The sequence below is a fragment of the Melospiza melodia genome, chromosome 8 (genome assembly GCF_035770615.1).
Source record: "Melospiza melodia melodia isolate bMelMel2 chromosome 8, bMelMel2.pri, whole genome shotgun sequence".
Taxonomy (NCBI): domain Eukaryota; kingdom Metazoa; phylum Chordata; class Aves; order Passeriformes; family Passerellidae; genus Melospiza; species Melospiza melodia.
Window position 1 is genome coordinate 25,590,532 of NC_086201.1, and position 23,318 is coordinate 25,613,849.

The 23,318-nt window shown below is 35.0% G+C and overlaps 1 protein-coding gene across 7 annotated transcripts in view; it reads left to right on the top strand.

The window, feature by feature from the left end:
- ADAM23 (ADAM metallopeptidase domain 23) overlaps window positions 1–23,318 on the top strand; it is a 66,108-nt gene that overhangs the window by 17,728 nt on the left and 25,062 nt on the right. For all 7 annotated transcript variants that reach the window (XR_010028592.1, XM_063162343.1, XM_063162342.1 and 4 more), the window contains exons 4-18: window positions 1,937–2,000; window positions 4,115–4,197; window positions 4,873–4,936; window positions 5,921–5,993; window positions 6,482–6,555; window positions 7,428–7,493; window positions 10,389–10,460; window positions 12,900–13,066; window positions 14,994–15,078; window positions 15,854–15,944; window positions 17,517–17,565; window positions 19,059–19,158; window positions 21,665–21,736; window positions 22,476–22,562; window positions 22,717–22,797. Coding sequence is in view for 6 of the 7 variants with exons in the window: in XM_063162343.1 (XP_063018413.1) it covers window positions 1,937–2,000; window positions 4,115–4,197; window positions 4,873–4,936; window positions 5,921–5,993; window positions 6,482–6,555; window positions 7,428–7,493; window positions 10,389–10,460; window positions 12,900–13,066; window positions 14,994–15,078; window positions 15,854–15,944; window positions 17,517–17,565; window positions 19,059–19,158; window positions 21,665–21,736; window positions 22,476–22,562; window positions 22,717–22,797 (1,228 nt within the window). In the remaining variant the exon portion in view is untranslated. The remainder of the gene's footprint in view (window positions 1–1,936; window positions 2,001–4,114; window positions 4,198–4,872; window positions 4,937–5,920; window positions 5,994–6,481; window positions 6,556–7,427; window positions 7,494–10,388; window positions 10,461–12,899; window positions 13,067–14,993; window positions 15,079–15,853; window positions 15,945–17,516; window positions 17,566–19,058; window positions 19,159–21,664; window positions 21,737–22,475; window positions 22,563–22,716; window positions 22,798–23,318) is intronic.

Genomic DNA, 23,318 nt, shown 5'->3' on the forward strand with positions numbered 1-23,318 from the left:
AGTCCTACGAGATGCAAAAAGCACTAGCTAGCATAGAAAGAAGTTCTGAGATCAGTCATATAAGAGTCATACTAAAAGAGAGCAAAAAAAGAAGGTGTGAAACTGCGAGCTTGATTTGGCAACAGGTAGATAAGTGCTGATCCAGGAATTTGAAGAAATCAAATGGTCTTCATGAATTAAAGCAGAAATGTGTGTAAAAATTGGAATCTGGTCAGGGCCCTATCATGTTAACACAGTTCCTGTGTTTAATAATTCTCAGTAATTTTTTTAATACTTGTATTCTAATTACAGTTTTCAGTCTTCTTGATTATGTCAGTTACCTGTAGCCTTGTCTGTACCATCCCGTACTGGGAACAGTAGTCTTCATGCTTCATAACAAGTAAGAAAAATGCAAAAAGTAAAAGGACATTATCAACACTCTAATTGCTTTGTATATGTATGCCTTTTTACAAGCTTCAATCTTGCCATGTTGAAGAAATAAATATTTGCATTGTAGTCAAGTACTTAAACTATTTATACAGCATTTGTATTTTCTGCAGAAAGCTTATAGCTTACTATGACACAAAGTTAAAATTATTTCATGCAACTGAATTTATTTTTAAATATGCACTTTAAAAAAAATCACTTTAATAATGCCTTCACAGTGATGTTTAAGGGAAATTATTAGACTTCAGTAATTATTCACGGCTATTAGCCTCGGTTTTGCAGGCCCCGAGTGTGCTGTGTCAGTTTCATGAGGAAGAGCTTCTGAGAGAACCATGGTAACTGACTTCTGCAGGATGCTCTCTAATGAGTGTAATGCCTGATAAATATGGCATGAAGAATTGATTTGAGGAGCCAGGAGTCCCAGAGTTAGTGTTATCAGGATTGCTAATAGCCTAATCTGAGTTTGAGATACCCATTATCATAGGTTGTTTTTAGTCATGAATTCCCATCAGAGCTATTTTGCCACACCAGACTTCCATAATGGTGGTTTTTATTTGTAGCAATGATATTTTTGTTTTGATATATGTACCAGTATCAGACCTTTTAATGATTTTTTAAATTCTTTTTTTTAGTTGCCAGTGTACATTAGAGACTTCAAAAATGCTAAGAATTCTGGATCACATTAAGTAAAATGCTTATCTTGCATATTTGGTGGGCCAGTCAATGTCGTTAATTGCTTTGCTCTCCCTGGGCATTATGCTGCAACCCTGATTGTAACAGGGTGAGATGTGAATGGGGCACTGAGGTTATTACAGGACATGTGCAGGCTGGCTAAGCTGAGTTCAAATAAACCAACAAAACTGTAAATTACACATTATGGAAAATTAGTATGCTTCTGAAATTTTCTTGCCAGAGTTAGAAAGGAAATAAGAATGAGAAAGGTGTCTGAAAATTAAAAGTGAAAGTAAGAAAAAGGGTATTATGGAGTGTGTTTTGGGTTCTGCATTGTGTGTTTTCTTTTAAGGAACATTATTGCTTTTGGAAAAAAACTGAGTATTTGCAGCTTGTGAAAGTGATTATACACTCCTGTCTTCAAAAGAATGGTGTATTTATTTGTTCAGCCTTACATACATTCTATTTACTCTTTAAGATAGAATGGAAAAGCTATTTGAAAATTGTGATGAACTGAAATACATATACTGTCAGCAAGGAAAGTTCTAAAGCCAAAGGGTATTTTTTGCATATTTAGAAGGCTGGTAATCTAATTGTAAAGCTAAAATACAGGGGATTAGATTGCAGAATGAAATTCCCCCTTCTATACCACACTCTCACTTCCAGTGTACCTTCAAACCATTTACCAAATATAAACTGCTTAAATTATTTTTTTTTAACTAATGTACAAGCAAAATAAAAATGCTTTGAAAATGTTAACAAAACCCCTCAAACCTACCCATAGCAATAGAAAGAGTACTCAGATTTTTCTCATCTTTATTTATCCTTTCTTTGACAGTGATTTGTTATCTTCCAACTATGTGGAGATCCACTATGAAGATGGAAAACCAAAATTTTCAAAGGTATTGTGTTCTTAAATTGTCATTCTGAGGGAACAATGCCAATAAAATGTTAAAAAAAAAGAGGGAGAAAAAATGTTTTGCAAGACTTATAAACTTCAGAAGTGTTTTTCCACACATAGAAGGTAACGTGATCTCAGTGTACGGATATCTCAGTGATCCAAGAGGAATTGTACAAAAAAGAAAAGCTGTGTTTTGGGGTGAGGAGTAGGCATTTGTAGGTGGTAGTAGTGAAGATGATCCATTACTGCCAGGACAATTACATAATGTAAAATATAGCAGGTGGAGGGGTTGAAGTCACCACCAGATTAGTCTTCATTAACTATTTATGTGTCCTTAGCACAAAGTGCAAGGAGAAAAAATAATGGTAATGTAAGACATTTAAACAAACCTAAAAGTCTTCTGGTGACTTTTGTTTGCAAGGATTGTACAGCCATGAAACAGAAAATGAAAGATTTAACTGAAACCTTAACTTCTGGAGTTATTACAAAACCAGCATATTGCTAGACATCTAATTAATTTTGTTGTCAGACTGGCTCCCAAATTGAATTCAGTGCCATAGGCTATTGATCCAAAGCCAGATTGAAGTTCTGCAAGGTAGTTCAGCCCTTAGGGAACCAGACCAGTCTTTTTGTTTGTTTGTAGTAACAAAATGAGGACTGGAAGGTTCCTAGGAAGGTTATAAACTACATTTGCAGGCAATTATTTTCTTTGTATTTGGTAGAAATGCCAAAGTATTTTTTGCAGTCTTATTATGTATGAATGATATCTGTATTTAGAGTAGAGGGAAGCAAGCATTCTGGTTGTGTTCATGTCTTCAGAAAGTCCAGACTGTGTTGTCCAAGTATTAGGTGTCTGGTTTATTATTTTGCCCTTTCTGTAGAGAATCTCAAAATTATAAATGGCTGATTAGGGCAGAATTAAACAACTCCATTGCAGTGTAATTACTGAGATATGCTTTTGTTTTCTTCCATGAAGAAGAAAAGCAGTTTCATGTTACATACAAAGATGTTCCATTAAGACTCAGTATTGTGCAGAATAGGCCAAAATGCTAAATGATGCAAGAAAACAATTCCCTCTGGCATTTAGACTAGCTCATGCAATTGTCAGCTGCAGCACTAGCATTGAGCACTGCGGTTGCTGAATCATGAATCTCATTGGAAAATTGTATTAGAACTTCAGACTCAGCAAATGGGCTACCTTTGCATGCTGCAGTAACTTGATCCAAACTTCCTAGGGGATGTTTTCTGAATTGCTGCATTTGGAAGTGATAATAGAGCTCCTGAGGTCATGTTAATGTGTAAAAGGCTTCATTAGAGATAATAAAAAGATCCCAGAACCCCACACAATTTGTGTAGGAGGTCAAATAAGGACTGTGTTCTGGTCATTTGCAGTATCTTGTAATACATTTTATGCCCAGGTAAAAGGTTGTTTTGTTTCCTGATGTGGATCTAGAGAAGTGAGATCTCAATGAAAGGTACTGTATTTTCATGAAAGAGGTAGTTAATTACAAAGATGACTGAAGAACAAACAACAATTTCTTTACTCAGGTGATCATCTTTAAAGAAAAGAAATCAAATTTAGCTGTTAAAAAGCATGTTTTATGTATTCTCAATGATGGAAGAGTAAACACAGAATGATTACTTTCTGTAAAGTACTTTGATTTAATTATATCCAATAACCTGTAAGGAATTTAAATCAGAATCTGAATAACTCATTAATTAAGATGCACAATGGAAGTAGTGCTGTCATAGACCAAGAGCATTTACATGTTTTTTACTGTCTTGCATTATAATCATTACATAAAGAATGGGTTTAATATGCATGTTGGAGTTCAGATGATATGACGCAAGAATTAAAAGTATTTTTATGATGAATAGTAGGTTTTTCAAGCAATGGCTGAGAGACAACTACACTTCAGGGTTTTTAATAAAATTTTTTGAGAATACTTTTTATTTTACTGAGCTTACTGCTGATAGATGGTAAAGACAAGTAAATAAATGAGGTTAATGTGTATTGTTACTGTGAGATTTTTTTGGCATTGGTTTTATGCAACACACATTAAATCAGGATAATTTTGTATGTGTGTTTGTTTTTTTGTTTTTAAAAATTATTAGGGGGGAGAGCATTGTTACTACCATGGAAATATCAGAGGTGTGAAGGATTCCAAAGTTGCTCTTTCAACTTGTAATGGACTTCAGTAAGTGCATGTTCTCATTTTTTAAACAAGGCTATAACAAATTATTATTCTTTAATATTGTCTCTTAATATAGAAAGAACTGAAGCACTACAGGCTCAAAGATTTTTTAATGTTTTTAAATTTTTCTTATTATCATTGGAATTAGTGTTTTGATGCTGTCTCATGAAACCTTTGAATACAATAAGTGCAGGTAAATATTTCCCCTGATGACTCATTATGGTAAAGGATAAAAAATAATTATATTTCAGCAGTTTGCATGCTCAGTACTCATATATGATTCTATCGTAGAAAAATCGATCTTTTTGTTAGATTGTACAAGGAAAAAATGCAAGATATTAGCATTAGTTCCTGCTAAGTTCAGCTCAGCTGTTGATTATATTTTGCATGCTCAGGGTGTGTCGTAGGACTTCCTTTTTCCAAGGTCAAGTCTTTACCCCTTTTGGTATTTTATCATTGCATTGCCACTACATTTACTGTTAGTCCATTAAAAAGTGCCAAATATCTTAATAATCCTCCAGTCTTGGCTTTAGCTACAGGTGGTAGTAATGAACATATATTTAATATTGATCAGTTTTTCAGCCCTAAGTTTGATTTTGCCTTATCAAAATTCATATAATGGAGTCAAACTGATTGCCTTGTAATCCTAAATATCACTTCTTTTTCTCCATGTTCTAGTGGCATGTTTGAAGACAGTACTTATTTATACTTGATAGAACCAATGGATCTGACCCACACTGCAGTAAGTTTATTTTTGTCTAATTTATTTGGTTTGGGAGAGTGCTCAAGGAATACCAAATAAAAGTATTAAAATAAGTCAATAAGTGATATGTTTCATGCATTCATATGGAAATTTAAAATATTTTAAAACACTTGATTTGAATTTGTTTAAGGTGGCAATTATGTAATTATTATTTACCTACAATTTTTTCTGCTTTTCTTTAATCCTTTGTTTCCTACTTGCTGTTGATCATTTAGATGCTGTGAACAGACAAGTAAAACTGTTTCCCATAGCACAGGATTATGGACTGTCAAAAAGTGTTTATCAGTTTGCTCTAGTACTTGAAGTAAAGTGTTTATAAATTCATTAAAAGGATCTCTAAAACTCATTTGTACATTCCTCTCTAAATAGCTGCATCGGATTGCTCTTGGCCTGCCATGAGTCCACAAAAAGCATACTTAAATAGATAATTGCATCTGGGTATCTTAAACTTTGTATGTCTTAAGTCAGTGATCATTGTGTAGCTTAAATGATTGTGATCCAGCATATTCAAATGTAAGATTATGCTGGATCAGCATATAGGATTGCATTTATGCAAGTATTTTGCTTTTCTTTTTTGTATTTTATGTTTTATGTGTACAACCATTTCTAAAACTTCAGCTGTTAATACAGCTGCCAAAGTCTCACAGACAGTAGTAAAACTAGGTATATTTCTAACTTCTGAGTGATTTTTAGTGAAATGATTTTGCAACATTGGGACAGAGAATTCTCAAGGTTTGTATCCTGCTTGGTCTGTGGGATATATTGCAGATGCTGTGCCACGGTTCTCAAGCTTGTCTCTCTCTAGTTTGTTTTTGACAGTATATGTATGGTGTGTGACAAATTACTAATGCTGCTGAGCCAACACGTTGTAGTGACTGGAAAATTATAGATACTGAAAGAAGTGCCACATTTTTCACTTGATGGTATTAATTAGAAGAAAATGTCATATATTTTTCTTTTTAGGAAAGTAAAAGTAGGCCACATATCATCCAAAGAACTTATGGAACACAAACCTCCAAGCAGTTGCGGGACCTTGGTATGTTTTTGCTTATGAGTTTTTAAATATTGGAAATAATTGTATATATAATTTGGAAAAATTGAGTATTAGGCTAGGAGTGTTTATAAAATTGCTGATTATTTAGAAAATCTTGAAAAATAGATATTTACCTGTCTTGTTTCAAAATTATTGCCATGGGTTATAGATTTTTCAAAAGGCAACTGTAAGACTTTCATCCCCAGACCTGTATTTAGCTTTTCTCTGAAAATCACTGAATTTAATCAGTGATATTAATGTTACTGAGGCAATGAGATAGAGGAAAATGTATATATATTCTAAGCCCAGGTTTTCATTTCTTCACCTCTCCTTGCATGCTTTAAAATTTCTGAATTACTTGAGTTTTGATGTCTTATATCTTTTTAAAAATGAGCTTTTGAATAGCAAGAGTGTTTCTAATTTTTGTGATGTTAATCTGCTTTTGGTTTGGACAGTGTACATAAATACTTCTTAAATTGTAATTTTTACAGAGACTGACTCTAGTTCTGAATGGCCTTTTCTGTCTGAGCTGCAGTGGCTGAGGAGAAGGAGAAGAAAGAGAGCAGTAAGTAGAAGTGTGATCCTGACTTAAGACCATTTATAATATCAAACTCACTAATTTCTATATTTTTTAATGTCAAGAGAATATAGGATTTAGGAAATAAGTATTTTCAGAAGCTTAATATTGTCCCATAATACTATTATCAAATGAGAAAACAAGACTTTTCTTCATAAATAGAAAATCTGGAAGAAAAATGATAAACTTTCTAAAGTCACAACATTGTTATGCATCAATTCAATTGAAATTCAGTAGTGGAAATTACTTTAGAATTTTAATTTTTTGTCTACTTGAGAATAAAGAATAATTTTGAATGAACTTTTGCTACTTTATAGATATCTGACTTTATTGTCACTTGGCTCATTAAGTAGCATGATTAGATCAAAAATCCAAATGAGGACACCCAGAACTGGGTTACTGGGAGAACCTAAGTGGGCAGTCCTCATGATCTTCACATGCATATGTATCAGTTAGGGGAATAATTGAGTTAAAGGAGATTATTCTGAATTTATTCACTGAGTTGCACAATCCACACCATATTTTTGAGGGTGCTTATCTTTTTAGTAACTTCCTTCCTCATTAAATCTGTGGTGAATAGTACATAATGTAAGGAGGAGGAAAGCAGTGGTGGTGTCTGCACTGGAGCCAAAAGAGTGCACCCTGAACTTCCTGGTGATGTGGCTCAGATTCTCAGCCAGTGTTTAAGTTGCTGGAACTATGATCCTTTACCCTACTTGCATTTCTCACCCAGTTGTTTATGATTTACATACCCTAAACAATAGATATTTTATTTGTATATATATTAAAAATCAGCTGCAGTTATTTTTGAAAAGAACTACATCTTCATGATTTCTCAAAGAATTTCTTTAATTCATCAGTTGTCTCGTGGTGTCTTTGAAGAAATGAAATATCTGGAACTCATGATAGTAAATGACCATAAAATGGTAAGTATATCAATTCAGTGGTAATCTTCCTTTTGGTGACAGTTTGTAGGCTGATGTACAGCCTATAAATTGTTACCATTTTTGGGCCCAGGATTTTATTTATCAACAGCTATTAACATTTGTACTGTAAGACACACTGTAGGCCATAATACCTAATGAAACTTAATGTTACCTAAGAATTTCTGGGGCAATTATATATTCAAAATGAATGTGGAACACTTTGCTATCAAATGGATAAATCAATATGCCCATCACTAACAAAGTAAAACAACAAAACGTTTTTGTCCAGAAGAAACACACTAAATGTTCTAAAATTACATCCTATCTTTGAAGTTATATAGAAAGAAGTCAGAATTCGTTACTTTGAGTTTAGTTTTACTAATTTAAATTTTAATGCAGCAAAACATGTAGACAAAACTCTGATTGTTCTTTGTGGCTACTCCATACTTATAAACAGGGGTGATAATGGAGTGCAAGGTAAGTTGTTTGTTTGATTCAGAAAGTGTCATTAAAAAACCCAACATGCATGGGGGGAGGAAAGCCCAATTTTTTTCCCTTTTTGTCTTGAAAGATGACTGGAAAAAGTTAGACTAAGTGATATTTGTTATAAGCACAACTTCTACTTGTATTTTTTAAATCAAATTTTGCTGATACAATAGTTTTCACTTATTTTATTTGCAAGTAAAGAGCTTTTCATGTCTCTCACCCTGCTGCAAGTTTCCAAGTGCTTTATGGAGTCGTGGGCTCTGTTGTCAACACTAAAGGATGGTATTTAAGAACAAGAAATTGAAGATATCAGAACAGGATGCAGTAATTCATAGTTGTTCCAATGCTGAATAGACAGATAATGTACCCTCCCCTCACCTGTCTAATGAATCATAGAAGTACTCTGGGCAAACATAGCCTATATTTTATCTGTGTTAATTTAGCACTGTGGAGGGAATTTGAATGGGTGGAAAAAGCAGGACAGAAATTTCTTAAGCTGTTTTCATTTGTAAAGCCACCTGGTAGAAAACTGCTCTTAGGAGTATTCAGGTGATGGTTATTTAGCAATTGGACACAGTAACTGAAATTATGGCCATTTTGTCTATGCTTGGTGTTCCTTATGAAGAGAAAATATTCCTATGTCTGTCTCTTTCCCCTGGCCTCTTGTACTGCAGATGTGCTTGAAGGTGCTCGCTACACTTACTACAGACACTGTTGTCTTCTCTAAAGCTTTATGCTAGAACTTATAGCACGAGATTTTTTGCTTCATAATCATCAGTGACTTAGAAACAGAGAGTAATTATTTTCAAAGAATAAAATGGACATACTTAGGAGAGTGTTCACAGTTAGGAGTCACAGCTTGCCTGTCCAGGAACTCGCTAAATAGACTTTCAAGGTTTTCTGCTTACTAGGAGAGGGCATGTTTCCCCTGCAGCAAAGGTCTTTGTTGGAAGAAGTATCTTAAACCTCCTTGATCATTGTGTTAAATGGTTAATACTGTGTATTTTCACAGCATTTCCTTTCCTCTAGCAATAAAGATATCTCAACACATTAAATTAGGTTGTTGTGTTTTTTACTGGTTTAGGTTAATTTCGTTTAGAATCTGTGTTTAACCACATTACGTGGTATATTACTGTTGATTTTAGCATTTTAATTCTTTCATGAAAACCAAGAACATTTTTCAAAGCATATTACTTTACCTTTCCACTTCTGGGAAGGTTTGGGATTGGCTCAAAACAAAAAGCCAAAGGCACCCTTTCCCCCTTCCCCACTGTCATTGTTCTCTGGGGAGCAGTCCATGGTATAGTGCTCCTCTCAGTGTGCATCCTGGGCACCTACTAGCACCATACCTGAGAGCAGCTACTCAATTGCTCACAGAAGAGTTTCTTCTTCCAAGGCCTCTTTTGAAGTACTGTGTTTCATAGAGAGAATAACTGACAGTTTCATGGAACACTGTGAGGCAATGAGACCTTATTGCTTTTAGCCAGTAGCTGAAATTAGCAAGTTTTTTGATAAAGGCTTTTCTCCCCTGTTCTAAGCAATTTCATGTTCATTTTCTGTGAAATTTTGAAGACCAATTTTTCCTATCTGCAAATCATACTGTGTAATATAATCTTGGTTTATAGTTTTACAGTTTCTTGAAAGTCAAATGGATTTATGTTCAGATACCATAGCTGCATCTTTAAAAAATTTGACTTGGAACAGAAGGGGCTTTTGAGGCAGGATGAGGAAAGACATGAAACCATTGTAATGACATGCACAGACATTGTGAAGCAGAACTCGTAATACAGCTCATCTAGGTCTATTAAAAAAAATGTGAAGTTAGGATTTAAGATATTCAGCTTAACTGTTTTAATGTTCAAACACGTATTTACTTTTACCATGTGCTCCCCCTTCCATTTTGCCTTTTCCTATAACTACTGCTCCGTGTCACAAAAGTATTGTGCTGTTGTAGAAAAGGCCTTTGCAAAGAGCTGTGCACAGGATAAGTGGTAAATGCTTCATCTTCATGTCTTGTAATTAAAGTGATGGAACGTGGCTGCTACAGTCTGATATGTAACTCATCAGATTAAATAATTTTAATGGGTAAAGCATCCTCTCAATTTTGAGCTCATGTTTGTGTTCATGTTTACCTGTAATTTTGTCTCAAACATTTGAACTCTGATTCTAAACATAGTATTTCTTATGGTTAAATGCTCCTTTTACAGTTGGGAAAGGCTACATAACATACATAGCTCCCTTTATCTTCCAGGGATTCTTGAATATGAGGTATAGGCTGTGATCTGAAAGGTTTTTTGAGTTTTCCCATTACTCTTTCTTAAATTATTAATTTTACTTTCGTGCTGTAAAAATAAAGAATTAGTAATAAATATTTAAATTCTCACTGTGTTCTACTTTCTCTTCTTTTAGTTCAAAAGGCACCGTTCTTCAACTGCATACACAAACAATTTTGCAAAGTCTGTGGTAAACCTTGTAGATGCTGTAAGTATCAATATTTCTTCTGAAAACTGATTCACTGGCTTCTACTTTAGCGCAGTGTTAAAAATGCTATCATTTTCAGATACCAAATTTCAATTACACTTTAAAGTGCACTTCTAGTTCCTCTGCAGAAGAATAGCCTGGGGTGAATGTATAAGAAACTATCAGATTATCTGTGGCATTTTTCTTAAAGCTTGCAGCTCTCAGAGTTTGTCTTTGGCAGGGGTGATTTCATTATCTGTCACCAATTAAGAATGAGATTTAATCAAATTTATATTTGTATCTAACTACAAGTGATTGAAAGTGCAAGTATAGCTCACAAGGGATACATATATCTATTGGAAGAAAAAGCCAGTGTGAATAAAATAATCTGCTGTATAAATCTCTATTTATATCTTAAAAAGAAACAAAATGCCACTGTACTGCATTATAAATGTGTGGAACTGTCACAAATACCATACTTGTATCTCTGCTAAATTTAATACAATTTTGCATACAGCATATAAACTAAAAGTAATATTTGTGGTAAAATTAATTTGGGAGGGTTTTATTCCTCTTTTTGGTACATATATAATGATCACACATGTTTAAGAGCTCTATATGTAGTGAAAGCAGGTAGATTTTCTAGTAGGGAAGAATACAGAGGGTGCCAAATGCTGACTGAGTCCCTTTTCCATGTGACATTATTGATACCTGTGGAACTGTATGATTCAGTCCAAAACATTGTCAGCAGTTTGACTTGGAGGAAACAGTGCAGTATTTGTTCTTACATATCAAGTGTACTGGATGTATATTCAAAATTTAGGTGAATATATTTATAATACATGAAATACCAGAAGTGTTTTGGAATATTTTTCTGTAATGATCTGAAAAATTATTAGAGCATATAAAATGTAAATAATTGTAATATTTCTGCAATATATATTGGTCATACCCAAAGAAAAGGTGACATCTTTATTTTTTCCTCATCTGATAATTATTTCTTTCTGTTTTTTCTTCATTTTAACAAAAATTATTTAATCCACCTTTTCTTTCTCTATTATGTCTGGTTTTTCCATTTTTATCTGTGTGTATGCAGAAACACAGGCTTCATTCTTGTGTAGAATTCAGTCCCTTCATAGAGATCTTACAAAAGGACATCTTATTGGGTGTTTTCTTTAAATAAAGCATGAAAAAGAGCAGGATTTTCTGCCTTGTTAGTCCCTTGTGTCCATAGGGTGTGGGCTGTATTTCTTACTGATTTATTGCTGGCAATAGGATAACAGCTTTCAGAGGTTTTCAGGTTCTCTGCCCCCTCTTCCATTTTTTTTGTTGCTGTTTCCTTCAGGAAATAGAGTTTTCCTCCAGGCAAACAGAAATAAAGTCTTTATTGATTCACCCCTATGTCATTCCAGGCAGTTTAATTTCATTGGGTTTGCTCATGTTGTAAACCATTTTCTGTGTATGTTCTCAGCCTGAAACATCTCTCCCTGAGATTCAAGCACGCTAATACTCTTTTCCTTCCAAGGTCTTGGACAAAACTGGGCTTAGCTGGTTCCTATCTCTCGGTTTTATATTTCTTTTTTTTTTTTTTTTTTTCTAAACTGAATATTATACATTGACTTTTTCATAAGGATAACTCTGCCCTGATACAAAACTGGGTTTCTGATCAGGGCAGATAAGGAATACATCTTTTGTATTATGTATTATTTTGTATTATTATATTATACCTACAAGTTCTGCATAACCTTAGTTATTAAAATTTGGCATTTTTTGAACTCAACCCAAAGACAGCAGTAGTTTTGTGTCAGAATCAAGTATCAAGCACAATGTTAAAATGCATATTTTAAAACTCTTTTGTTATTATTAATGCCTGATTGTTGTTTCCTTGTCTATTGCTACAGTAACATTAACATTTATAGAAAAATAAATATTTTTCCTTAATTCCATTCATGCAATGTGAGAATTAAGTGATCATACTATATAGATGGAAATCAAGCATTAATTAAAATTTGGATTTATTGGAAAACTGAGACATTATTTAATTGCAACTTTAAAAGTTGCAATTAAAACTTTTAATTGTTTTTGGCTACTCTTGGAGATAGTTTTCTTCTTGGAGATCACCCAGTGTACCTTTACATTTCTTCCTTGCTGATTTTTTGCAGTTTTTCTGCAAAACTCAGGGGCAAAATTATTTACCGTGAGACTTTTAAAGACAATGGAGTTGCTCAAAAAAAAAAAAAAAAAGAGCAACAAGGATTGGTTTCTTTTTCCTTCTAAAATATAAAATTTAAGTGGATCAGCATATCAGCTTTTAGGAAATGCAAGGCATTGCCAGCTAACTGTTTCCCCATGTTTTCCTCCTGCTTTATCCCTCTTGTCCTTCCGCTTTACTCTTGCTGGCTAAGTGTGCATGTTTGACCCAGTGTTCTACTCCTGTGCCTGTCCTGTCTCTGCCCTCAGATATACAAGGAGCAGCTGAACACCAGGGTGGTGCTGGTGGCTGTGGAGACGTGGACGGACAGGGACCGCATTAACATTCAGCCCGACCCCCTGCGGATGCTGCACGACTTCTCCAAGTACCGGCAGCACTACGTCAAGCAGCACGCCGATGCTGTGCACCTGCTCTCGTACGTACCCTGGCAGTGGCTCACTGTGCTAGCTCCTGTCTGCTGCTTTTCTCCACTTGGCTCTTCTTTCTTACTTTTTTTGGTTGGTACTCTCTGTATCAATCAACATCTGCCTTTCTTAGGAAGCTTAATTGATATTTAACATCTGTTTTTAATAGGTGTAGTATATACCATGGTCATGTGGATAGATATCTATAATGATATTTGAATGTCTTTGCAACCTGGAGACAGTGTCACATGTGAAGTGTCTTTAGATGAGCCTTTAAGGGCACTTAGCTTTGCTAATCAGGTGTGTAATGTGCTGCTTTTCCAGTTACGATCAGGAGAGGGCAGAGCTGACAGGATTATGTGTTGCCACAAGAGTGTTCCAGTTAGTAAATTTATTCACACATGTGGCTGCCGTGATGATTTATTAATGGAAGGTCTTCTTCTTTAGAGCTGTAATGAATTGTTCTGAGACACAAAGCATTTTGAGAGGAAATTCCACGTGCATCACTAGGCACGACTTCAGCCTTGAGCAAGGATTATTTTACTTCATGGCATTGTAAGCAACGAGGAGGAAATGTGTGCTCCCCTGTGCAGCATAGGGAAAGATCTTAAGCTGTCTTCCAGCAGCATGACATACTGTGAGGATGGAGTAACTAATGTCTCCCATGGTGAATATATTTTCTCCTGTAGTTCATCTTCTGCAGAAGAAGATAAAAATAGGGGATGAAGAATTTCCTCCAGATTTCCTTAATACAGGCATCACAATACAACACTGATTTTGTTCTTCATAATACAGGCACGGTGCTGCTGACATGCACTCTTAGTGACTTCCATGCATGTTTTGTGTCACCTGCTGAAGAGTTTGCCAGCAAACAGGCTCTTCTCATGGTGAAAAGTATCAAATCCAACCTGAAATACAAGAAGTTCCATTTAAACATAGGGCAAAAAACCCCTTTCATTGTGAAGTTGGTCAGATGCTGGAACAGGCTGCACAGAGACTATGGAATGCCCATGCTTGGAGATGTTCCAAAGCTAGTGGAACATGGCATGCTCCAGCTCAGCCTCCTTGGAGCTGGGGAGGGGTGAAATACAACATTTCCAAAAGTGCCTGCAATCCTGTCTGTTTTAAAGCCCCTGGCTGTAAGTGTTTAGTTAAGCTGCAGTCTGAAAGTTCTGATGGCTGTTAGAATGTTCTGAAAAATAAAGACGTACCTGTATGGGGTAATCTGTCATTTTAAAAAAACCCATCAATTTTCAAAGGTTAGGTCATTCATACACCATGCAGGATCACTGTAGGTTGTTTGTAGGCTGTGTAGATTTATTGTTATGACTATGAAGTTAAAATAGGTGTAATTCATAGTAATTTATAGGCATTTTATTGAATAATTTAGATCTTCCAGATTACATCACTTAACTAAATTATTTGGAGCTTACTAACAATAAATGAAAGGAGGCAAGGTTAAAGAGCAATATTAAATTACTTTCCCTTTAGGTGTACTTCTCAGTCTTTTCATTGGGATTTAAAACTTAAATTACTTTGGATTGAGATAATAATTTTTAAAGTTCTCAGTACTGGTACATTTCAGAACAGAATTCCTTCATGACAAATCATAAATTGGAATATATTGTGAACTTTTTAAAGAAATGTTATTACTTTATTGTCTTAGGAGTCTGGCACTCAAGCTTTTTGTGCTTGGTTTGTTTGTGGGTTAAGGCTGATTCAGACTCTAGAAGAGAAAAATAGTATTTGTGTCAAAGTTTACATAAAACCACCTCTTTCAGTGTTGGTATTCTGTAAACTTGCAGTTGCTTGTTAAGCTAGAAATAGATGAATGTACATGCAATCTGTCATAGTATGTGTGAGAGTATGCTCTTTCAATAAGCTCTTGGTGCCCAATGTCAACGTGTTATAGTTTCTTCATTTTTATTTGTTTGTAAGGAATGTGACATTTCATTACAAAAGGAGCAGCTTAAGTTACTTTGGAGGTGTTTGCTCTGTGGCCAGAGGAGTAGGAGTGAATGAGGTAATTTTTTTTTTTCATGACTAAAGTGAAATAAAGTAGAATCTCTACATTAAAATCTTACAAGTTCATATGTTTCAGTACCCAGGGTTTTAAAGATAATTTACATATTAAAAAGTTAGTATTCTCACAGCCAGCATTCTTGATCATCATTAAACTACTGCTCAGCATGCCTTTCTTTTTAGAAAGTATTTCTCCTGTCTGCATTATTCTCTTAAAAAGAACTTAAATTGCCTTTTGTTATATTTAACAGAAATTTAGACCCAAAAATCTTAGAAGGAGTATTTGAAACACAGTACTGAATACTCTTTGTCTTACCACTGTAAGACACTTGATCTTCAGAGGTACCAATGTCATCTGATTCTTCCAGAAATTTTTTAACAATGAAATTAGAAAACAAATTGTCCCTGTGTATTGATTTTTTGACTACTATTCTTATTTTTTCTCCTCAGTGCAGAGTTAAGTTGATAATGAAATTCTCCTGTTTTTATGTGGGTTAAATCCTACTGTTACAAAACTGTACTGCATATATATCAAGTAAACTTCTTTCTTTAGATTAACCAGTGGGGAGAGATTGCCTGAGATTAGGAGAGGAATATTTTATCTGTTATGTACTTTATTGAGTTTATTTTCTTTATATGCACGCAGAATTGTGATTGACTGCACTGAATTGTTGAAATAGTAGTTATGTAGTAAGGTAGAATGAGCCAGTGCAGTGTTCATTACAATAATTAATGGGTTTTTGTTTCTTTATAATTGTGCTTCTCTTGGAATGCAGTATGGCCTCCCGTTGCCCATGGCACAGGAACTAGCCCAGAGTCTTGCTCAGAATCTTGGAATACAATGGGAGCCAGCTGCCAGGAAACCGAGTATGTACATGGAGTCTTTTGTCTTCCTTAGCTAAATACAAACACTTCCTTTATTGTGTTGGAAAGAAACGCCAAAATTGCTGTTACTATAGAACAAGAATTGCTGCTTTTGGAAATATATGTAGTGAAATTTCAGCCTCACCAAAATAAGAGCTGCCAGTTTAGCGATATTTTGTATGACGTCAGTGATGTCCTGTGTCGAGGTTAGATTCATAACCAATATTCAAAGGTATATTGGTAAAAACACCATTAATTTAATTTAGAACTCGTTGTCTATCATCATGAAATCTGTAAATCCAATAGAACAATCGCTGACTTCTTGAAATGCAAAAATACCTGATTTACAGTTGAAGAAATGGTAAGGAGTTATAACCTAGTCCAGTGTGACATTTGCTCAACTTGTTATCTTGCCTGCTTCACAGTCAGACCACATTTGTGTTACCTTAACATGTGTAAAGTGTTGGTACAAAAACTGCTGCAAACCCCTTTTCAGGGCTAAAGAAAATTATTTGGTTTTTCACTTGCATCTTGTAAGGAGTTTGGCTACCTGCTCTCTGTTTCCTCTTTAAAAATGTGAATGATAATGTTGGCTTTATTGTGGATCACTTCAAAAATCTGTGAGTTTGGAAACCATGCTTAGGAATATTGTTTTGTAAGGCATTGCTTTTGAATTATGTAAACTAGCAAATTGCTAAACTATTTTCTATATAATTGTTTTACAGATAAAACAGTTGATACAATTTGGAAATCAGAATATTTTTAAACTGAAAAATAGAGGGTTTTGATATGATAGCTTAGTGTCCTTATTTGGATGCCCTTTATAGAGAAAGATTAGTGAAGGGCCTGGGTAGAGTAGAAATAACCACAAAAATGATTTCTAAATATTTTCCACGGAGAAACTCTGGATTTCCAGTAGTAACTACAGTACATCTATCTTTGGTAGATCGTTTTTATGGGCAGTTTGCAGCTTCTGTTTTACCAACCATAAGGTGCTGATCTTTTGTTACTATGTTATGAAATTGGTCACTGTTGACTTACATGCTATAGCTGTAAGTAAACTGTAAATCCATTTTCATTCAACTACTTTTTTGAATGAATGTTTGATTGGCTGATTGGCATATTACTGTGAATAAATTTATGCTAAAGGGAAAAAGCCTGTCCTGTCCAGTAACGATCCTCTTTCAGGGTATTCTGTATTTTTAGGGAGGAGAAAATCTGAACATTTAAAATCATCAATATTATGTGTACTGCAAACAGCTTTGTGCTGCCTGTTTTGAGAGCATGGAGGGAAGGATGTTGCCAACTATTTTTAGCTTTGTGTAGCGCCTAAAATTTTGTGTTGAGTCTTAAGAACCTGCAGATATTGTAATCTGAAAGTATTGTATTTATTTAAGGTGTTAGTATGTCTTCAAGTGGGCTGGTTTCCTTTTTGGGGCTAGAGTTTGTACAGCCAAGCAACCATCAAATCTTTGTATAATTAGTCAAGCTCCATTTTTATAGTACTTTATATTTATTGTAAGCATATTTATAACTTCTCTCCTTTTCTGTTGTATTTTGGTCTTGTCTGAGAAGAGTGTGACTGCACTGAATCCTGGGGTGGTTGCATCATGGAGGAAACAGGGTATGTCATAAATATCAGTAATTGAGGGCTCTGGAATGAGTTCATAGTTTACATTATGGCAGAAATATTTATGCATTGAGTTTATCCATGTGTTTTAGTGCTAATAAATGAAAAACCAGAAACAGTTGGAACTCAATCCTTAGGTAAATAAATGGTCAGTGAAGTCTGAAAGGGAAGCACATCTGTATGGGAAGAATTTCATTGCCCTCCACCCTCACATACAGCCAATGATTCTTTTCTCTGCACTGTAAACAATTGAGTAACTTCTGAAATACAGGGGTTTGAGTCTTAGAAATCACTTCCTGTCAGTATCTTGCTCACTGTGGAAGTTTGATTGCAAAAATCATGGAGAAAATTAGTTACAAATGAGACAGAAGGAACTTAGTTTCTTTGTACGGTATTTGGAAATTGGTTCTTCAGTAGAGTTACTTTGTGGCTTCCCTGTAGAGTTGTAATTGTCAGCCACTGTAGGAGTGCAGCAGAAAGTCATTCCATAAATTTGCTCCTGGAATCCAAGGTAAAGCATTGATCAGAATAGATACTGGCTTCCTTCATGTGGTGAACTCATCAAAGTATTGTTCTTGGATGGAAATATCAGAAGAAGAGGCTGTGGAATAAGACTCCTCTGTAAAAAAGGCTAACAGTAAACAAAAGCCAGGAGCAGAGGATGGTCATGTAGAAACTGATAAAGGACTGACTAATGAAATGAGGGAATAATTAGCTGCCCTTTAAAGCCTTTTCACTTAACTCCATCAGTATGTATGGAATAGTTCAGTGGGGAAATAGCTCAGTGGCAGTGAGTTGTTAGGAGAGGAATGGCAAACCTCCTTATGGCATGGTTACCCCAATCCTTCATAGTGTGAATAGATCTCATTCCCAGATCTCAAAACATGACTAGTAAACATATCAGACAATTTCTGAGTGAGAAATTACTAATAAACTACATTTTCAATAGTCTGGGAAAAAGATTGAGTTGAGGAAATCTGAGAGAAGTCTATAACGTTATGCAAAAATAATTACACTTTCTTCTAGTATAAGAACTAAGGAGACATGAAATGAGATTAGCAAATATGACAGAAGAAAATGGGATGAAATTATTCTTCTACCAGTTTGTATTAAACTGTGAAACTTCTTGCTGTAGCATCTTGTAGGTGTTAAAAAAAACCTGAGAGGATACTGGATTATGCATGCAATAGAAAGGGTGAATACCAGCTACTATGATAATGTGGGTTTACCTTATTATGAAGTTTAAAACCTACAGTTTTATATACTGTACATGAAGTAGAAATATAAAAAAGGCAAAATGTTTTAAAATTTTTCTTTTGTTCTGATTTTATTATTTGAGAATAAGACTAAGCTGTTATACTGTTACACACAGTGGTTGTAAGAAACTGGGATTTACAGTATTTAAAAAAGGTTGTGACTCCTTTGCCCCTTTCCAGTAGCTGGTGATGTTTCAAGGCATTTACTCACCTAATTCTTTACCATTTTAGGGTATACCATTCAAGGAAATTCTCCAAATGCAGCATTGCAGAATACAAAGAATTTTTACTTCGTGGGGGCGGTGCCTGTCTTTTTAACAGGCCAACAAAGGTAATAAATAACTTGGTACTCAGGACATCTGCTGCACATTGTAATGAAAATGTAATCATTTCACTGACATCATCTCTTCTCAAATTTATTCAGATGTCTATGTGGGTATTTTCTTGAGGTTGTAATTAGCTGTTCAACCCCTTTAGCATTTAAAAATAATATTGAGAGGAATGCAACTGATTTCTACAATTCTTCATACTCAAATAATGATAAATTCAGTATAAATGCAACACTTAATAAGCTGGAAGTAGTGCAAAATAAATCCAGAAGTGTATGCTCCACCTATACTCAATTCTTGGACTTTGTGTCTGAGGTTGTTCAAAAGAATGCCAGTTACCACATTAGGAAATAGAAATCCATAGCTGATTTCATGTAGACAGTAGCAACTTTTGGTTATTCTCAACATTTGCTTAATTTCATTTCAAATATACATCTAGCAAACTATCATTCATAGCTGTTTCCTTCTACCATTGCTTTTTTGCCTAAAAACTTACCAAGGTCATAATTTTTTTCTAAGATAATGTTAGCCTGACATCCCTGTAAAGCTGAGCAGTATAAAAATATTCCATGACTCTTTTTGCCAAGTAAGAGCAATCCAAAGCACTAATACTCTGTTTAATCACAGTGTCAAACTGCTGTCCTTGTAGAATTTAATACCACATGAGGCTATTAAGCTGTTCTGTTTACTAATCTATACCCTTTGGTGGACCATCACCTTGCACAATTAACTAAAAAAAATTTTGCTTGTTCAAGTGGTTTTGAATCTTTTCCCAGGGTAGCAATCTTTGCTTATAGAGTAAGAATGCAAGAATTCTTTCACAAAGGAATAAATAGGGAAATGGAAAAACACAGCTTCAGTTTTTAGTGAGAGTTGTCAGGCAAAGTAATGTGAAGAAGTTGTCAATTTGACTCAATTTGACAGAATAAAAATCTGATTTATTTTGAGGAAAAGGCTTATGGGGAAATAGTTGAATTATCTTTATATATTTTCTGTGCCAGTGCTTGACAGCTTTAAGTACTTTGGGAGGGCAAAATAATCATACAGTGTTTAGAATGCTTTTATTTGCAGGTCAGGAGGTAAGGTAGAAAATTGTGTGTATCATCCTTTGGTAAGTAAAACAGAATTGTTAAGCAGTCACCATGATGCTATTTAAAAAATTATATCCTGAGTTATGCTCTGACATGTATATGAACATTAAATGGTTCCTGATTGCCATAGGAAATTTCTGTGTGCCTGCTTGTGTTCTGTAATTTTCTTGTTTGATAGAGAAATGAATTTCAGTTTCAGAGTAAGAGATCTTGCTGTTTGCACCAAAGTGTAGTAGAGACAGGAGCTTACAGAGGGGAGGAAAAAATTAAATGCTTTTTATAATCCTGTCAACATTACTGGTGAAGAAGAGTGCATATGGATATTTTTTCACTATTGATTTGCTTCTGGCACCCAAAATTGTAGGTGCTATCGATTACCTATATGGTTTATACAACAAAAGTGAAATGTGATATTTCATTTTTACTTGGCATTATGATTCCCCCCCCTGCCCCAACCAAAACTACCAAAGAAGAATTCCATACAAGTTCATATATAATTTGTATTGTATTTTATGTTGTGTCTCGTATCTTGCTAGTTCTCCACAGCTTTATTTCCACTAAGCCCATGCAGAAAGGTTTACTCACATCTTTTACCCTTAGATTAATCTGTTCACATTTTAGCTTGTTAACTTCTAACTTCATTTCAACCATGTTCTAGTGGATGTGTTTCTGCTGCTAATATTCTAATTAAATTGGTGATTCCTGATATTCTTATATTATTTTAAAGCAGAATTATATTGAAAACAGACAAGCCTCTTGCAGAATTATTTCTGTGACAAGACTGAAAAGTACCTTTAATCAAAATTAGGATGTGTGAAACCACTGTAGAATCTGCATCATCCTGAGCTGCAGAATTTATCTGCATTGTCTGTATCTGGTTCTAGGATTAGCTGTTTAGTAGTCTTTGTATGTGCTTGTGTATAGCTTACTAATAAGGCACATAGGACTTCCTATTGGCAATATTTATTTCCACTTATTATTCTCATGCACAAACATTGCAGAGGAACAGACAGTAGCTCATTGCATAAGCAAGTGTGGGTGCCTAAGCAAATCCCAAGAATGATATTGTGGACTGGTTTCTTAAAGAAATTGTCACAAAACTGGGAGTCTATGGAACAGGAATGAAATCCAAATGTCAGCCCCTAAAATATTACTGTAGTGTCTCTCTATTTGTCATGCTTTTCTGAGATCAGTATCTCCTAAAGAGGACCAGCATTCCTGTGATTTGGCTGTATGCCTTTCATGTGTGAAAAATTCTGATGAGCAGCATTTGAAAACCACGCTGCCTTTTCTCACTGAGGCATGGCGCCTGCATTGTCTGGGACAGCACATTTGTGTAGCATTGCAGAAATGTGACACAGAAGTCACTTGACACTAGTTTTATTCTTACTTTGGGGTGGGGGCTTTTTTCTTTTAGCTCTTTGAAGCCACCGAGTGTGGAAATGGATTTGTAGAAGCAGGAGAAGAATGTGATTGTGGTTTCCGAATGGTAAGTAGAGTTACAGATTGCTCCACAAATCTTTCTTATAAAATTTATTAAGGTAAATTAATTGATTGGTAAGAGAGGGAGGAAAGGTTATGGAAATGAATTTGTCTTGCCTGTTGTTTGGGAACAATTTTGTTAAAAGCCTGTGTTAAAAAATATGACAATGAGTGCAAAGACAATGTCCTCGGGACAGGTCCTGTTACACCAATGACAAGGTACAGCTGTTTCCCAGCAGTTTTTGAGTTGCACTGGAGAAGTGCTTACCTCTTGGCTTTCCTGGATAGCATATCTGGAGTGGGAAACTCCTTACTGGTACTTTGGAGACTGGTGCCTGTTTTCAGACAGAACAAGTAAACTGTTGTTTTCTTCTCTATTGCAGAAATACTCCAATAATGTTTTTGCAAAAATCTGCCCTCTAGATTTGAGTTCTTGTTCTAGTATTTAAATATAATTGCACTTGTAATTAGGTTGGAGGTTTTTTCTGCATTGAATGCTATTGAACTAAGCAGCATAAATTTGGCACAGGCCTCAGAAGGTGTGAATCCCTGTGTTGCTATAGCATTGTGTATCACTGTTTTCCCCTTAGTATTTGAGTATTGCAACGGCTTCTTCCAGATGATAATTTTAAATCATCAGTGCTAAACTGAATCTTTTGTCTGCTAGTATGTAATAATTTGATGTTGGAAAGAAAAAAAATTGTTTAAAATGGGAAACTAAACTTTTTGCTTATTTTCTTCTTCAGGAATGCTATGCAGACTGTTGTAAGAAGTGTTCTCTTTCTAATGGAGCTCATTGTAGTGATGGACCCTGCTGTAATACATCGTGTCTTGTGAGTGTTGCTGCCATGTATCAGTTGTTCTTTTCAGTTGTCCATGGCAGTCGTGTGCAGCCTGTTACAGTTCAGAGTGTGTTTTAGGTGGAAGGAAAAGGTGCAGCATATGTAGATGTATTCTTAGTGCTGAACTATGTTTTTAATTTTCTAGTTTTTCCCACGAGGTTATGACTGTCGATACGCAGTGAACGAGTGCGACATTGCAGAGTTCTGCACTGGGGATTCTGGACAGGTATGTGTACAGAAATGTTCTCTGCTTGCACTGCTGATGTCTGTTTGCAATCTTTTTTTGGTATACATTTAACAGGAAAATTGTATTAACAAACTGCACAGTCATGTGCCCAAAATGATGATATAATGGAGTGTGAACTATTGTAAACTCATGAAAACAATAATCTAAGTGGACTCAAAAGATGGCTTCTCTATGTTTATTTGGTTTTCATAAATCTTGGGGTTTTGTGTATAATATTGTGTCAGGCATCCTTCTTTATTCTTTGCCTGGTCTATAACTTAAATAATAAGAACACACTGCAAATGTGAATGTATTCAAAGGTAATAACACTAAGATTTTATGAAATAAAATGGCTTAAAATAAAATTGTAGAAAATTACAACTAAAGGAGTATAGAAACATAGAATCGTTTAGATTGGAAAAGACCTTTTAGATTGAGTGCCACCATGAACCCAGCACTGCCAATTCCAGCACTAAACCACGTCCCTAAATGCCACATCTGCATGTCTTTTACATGCCTCT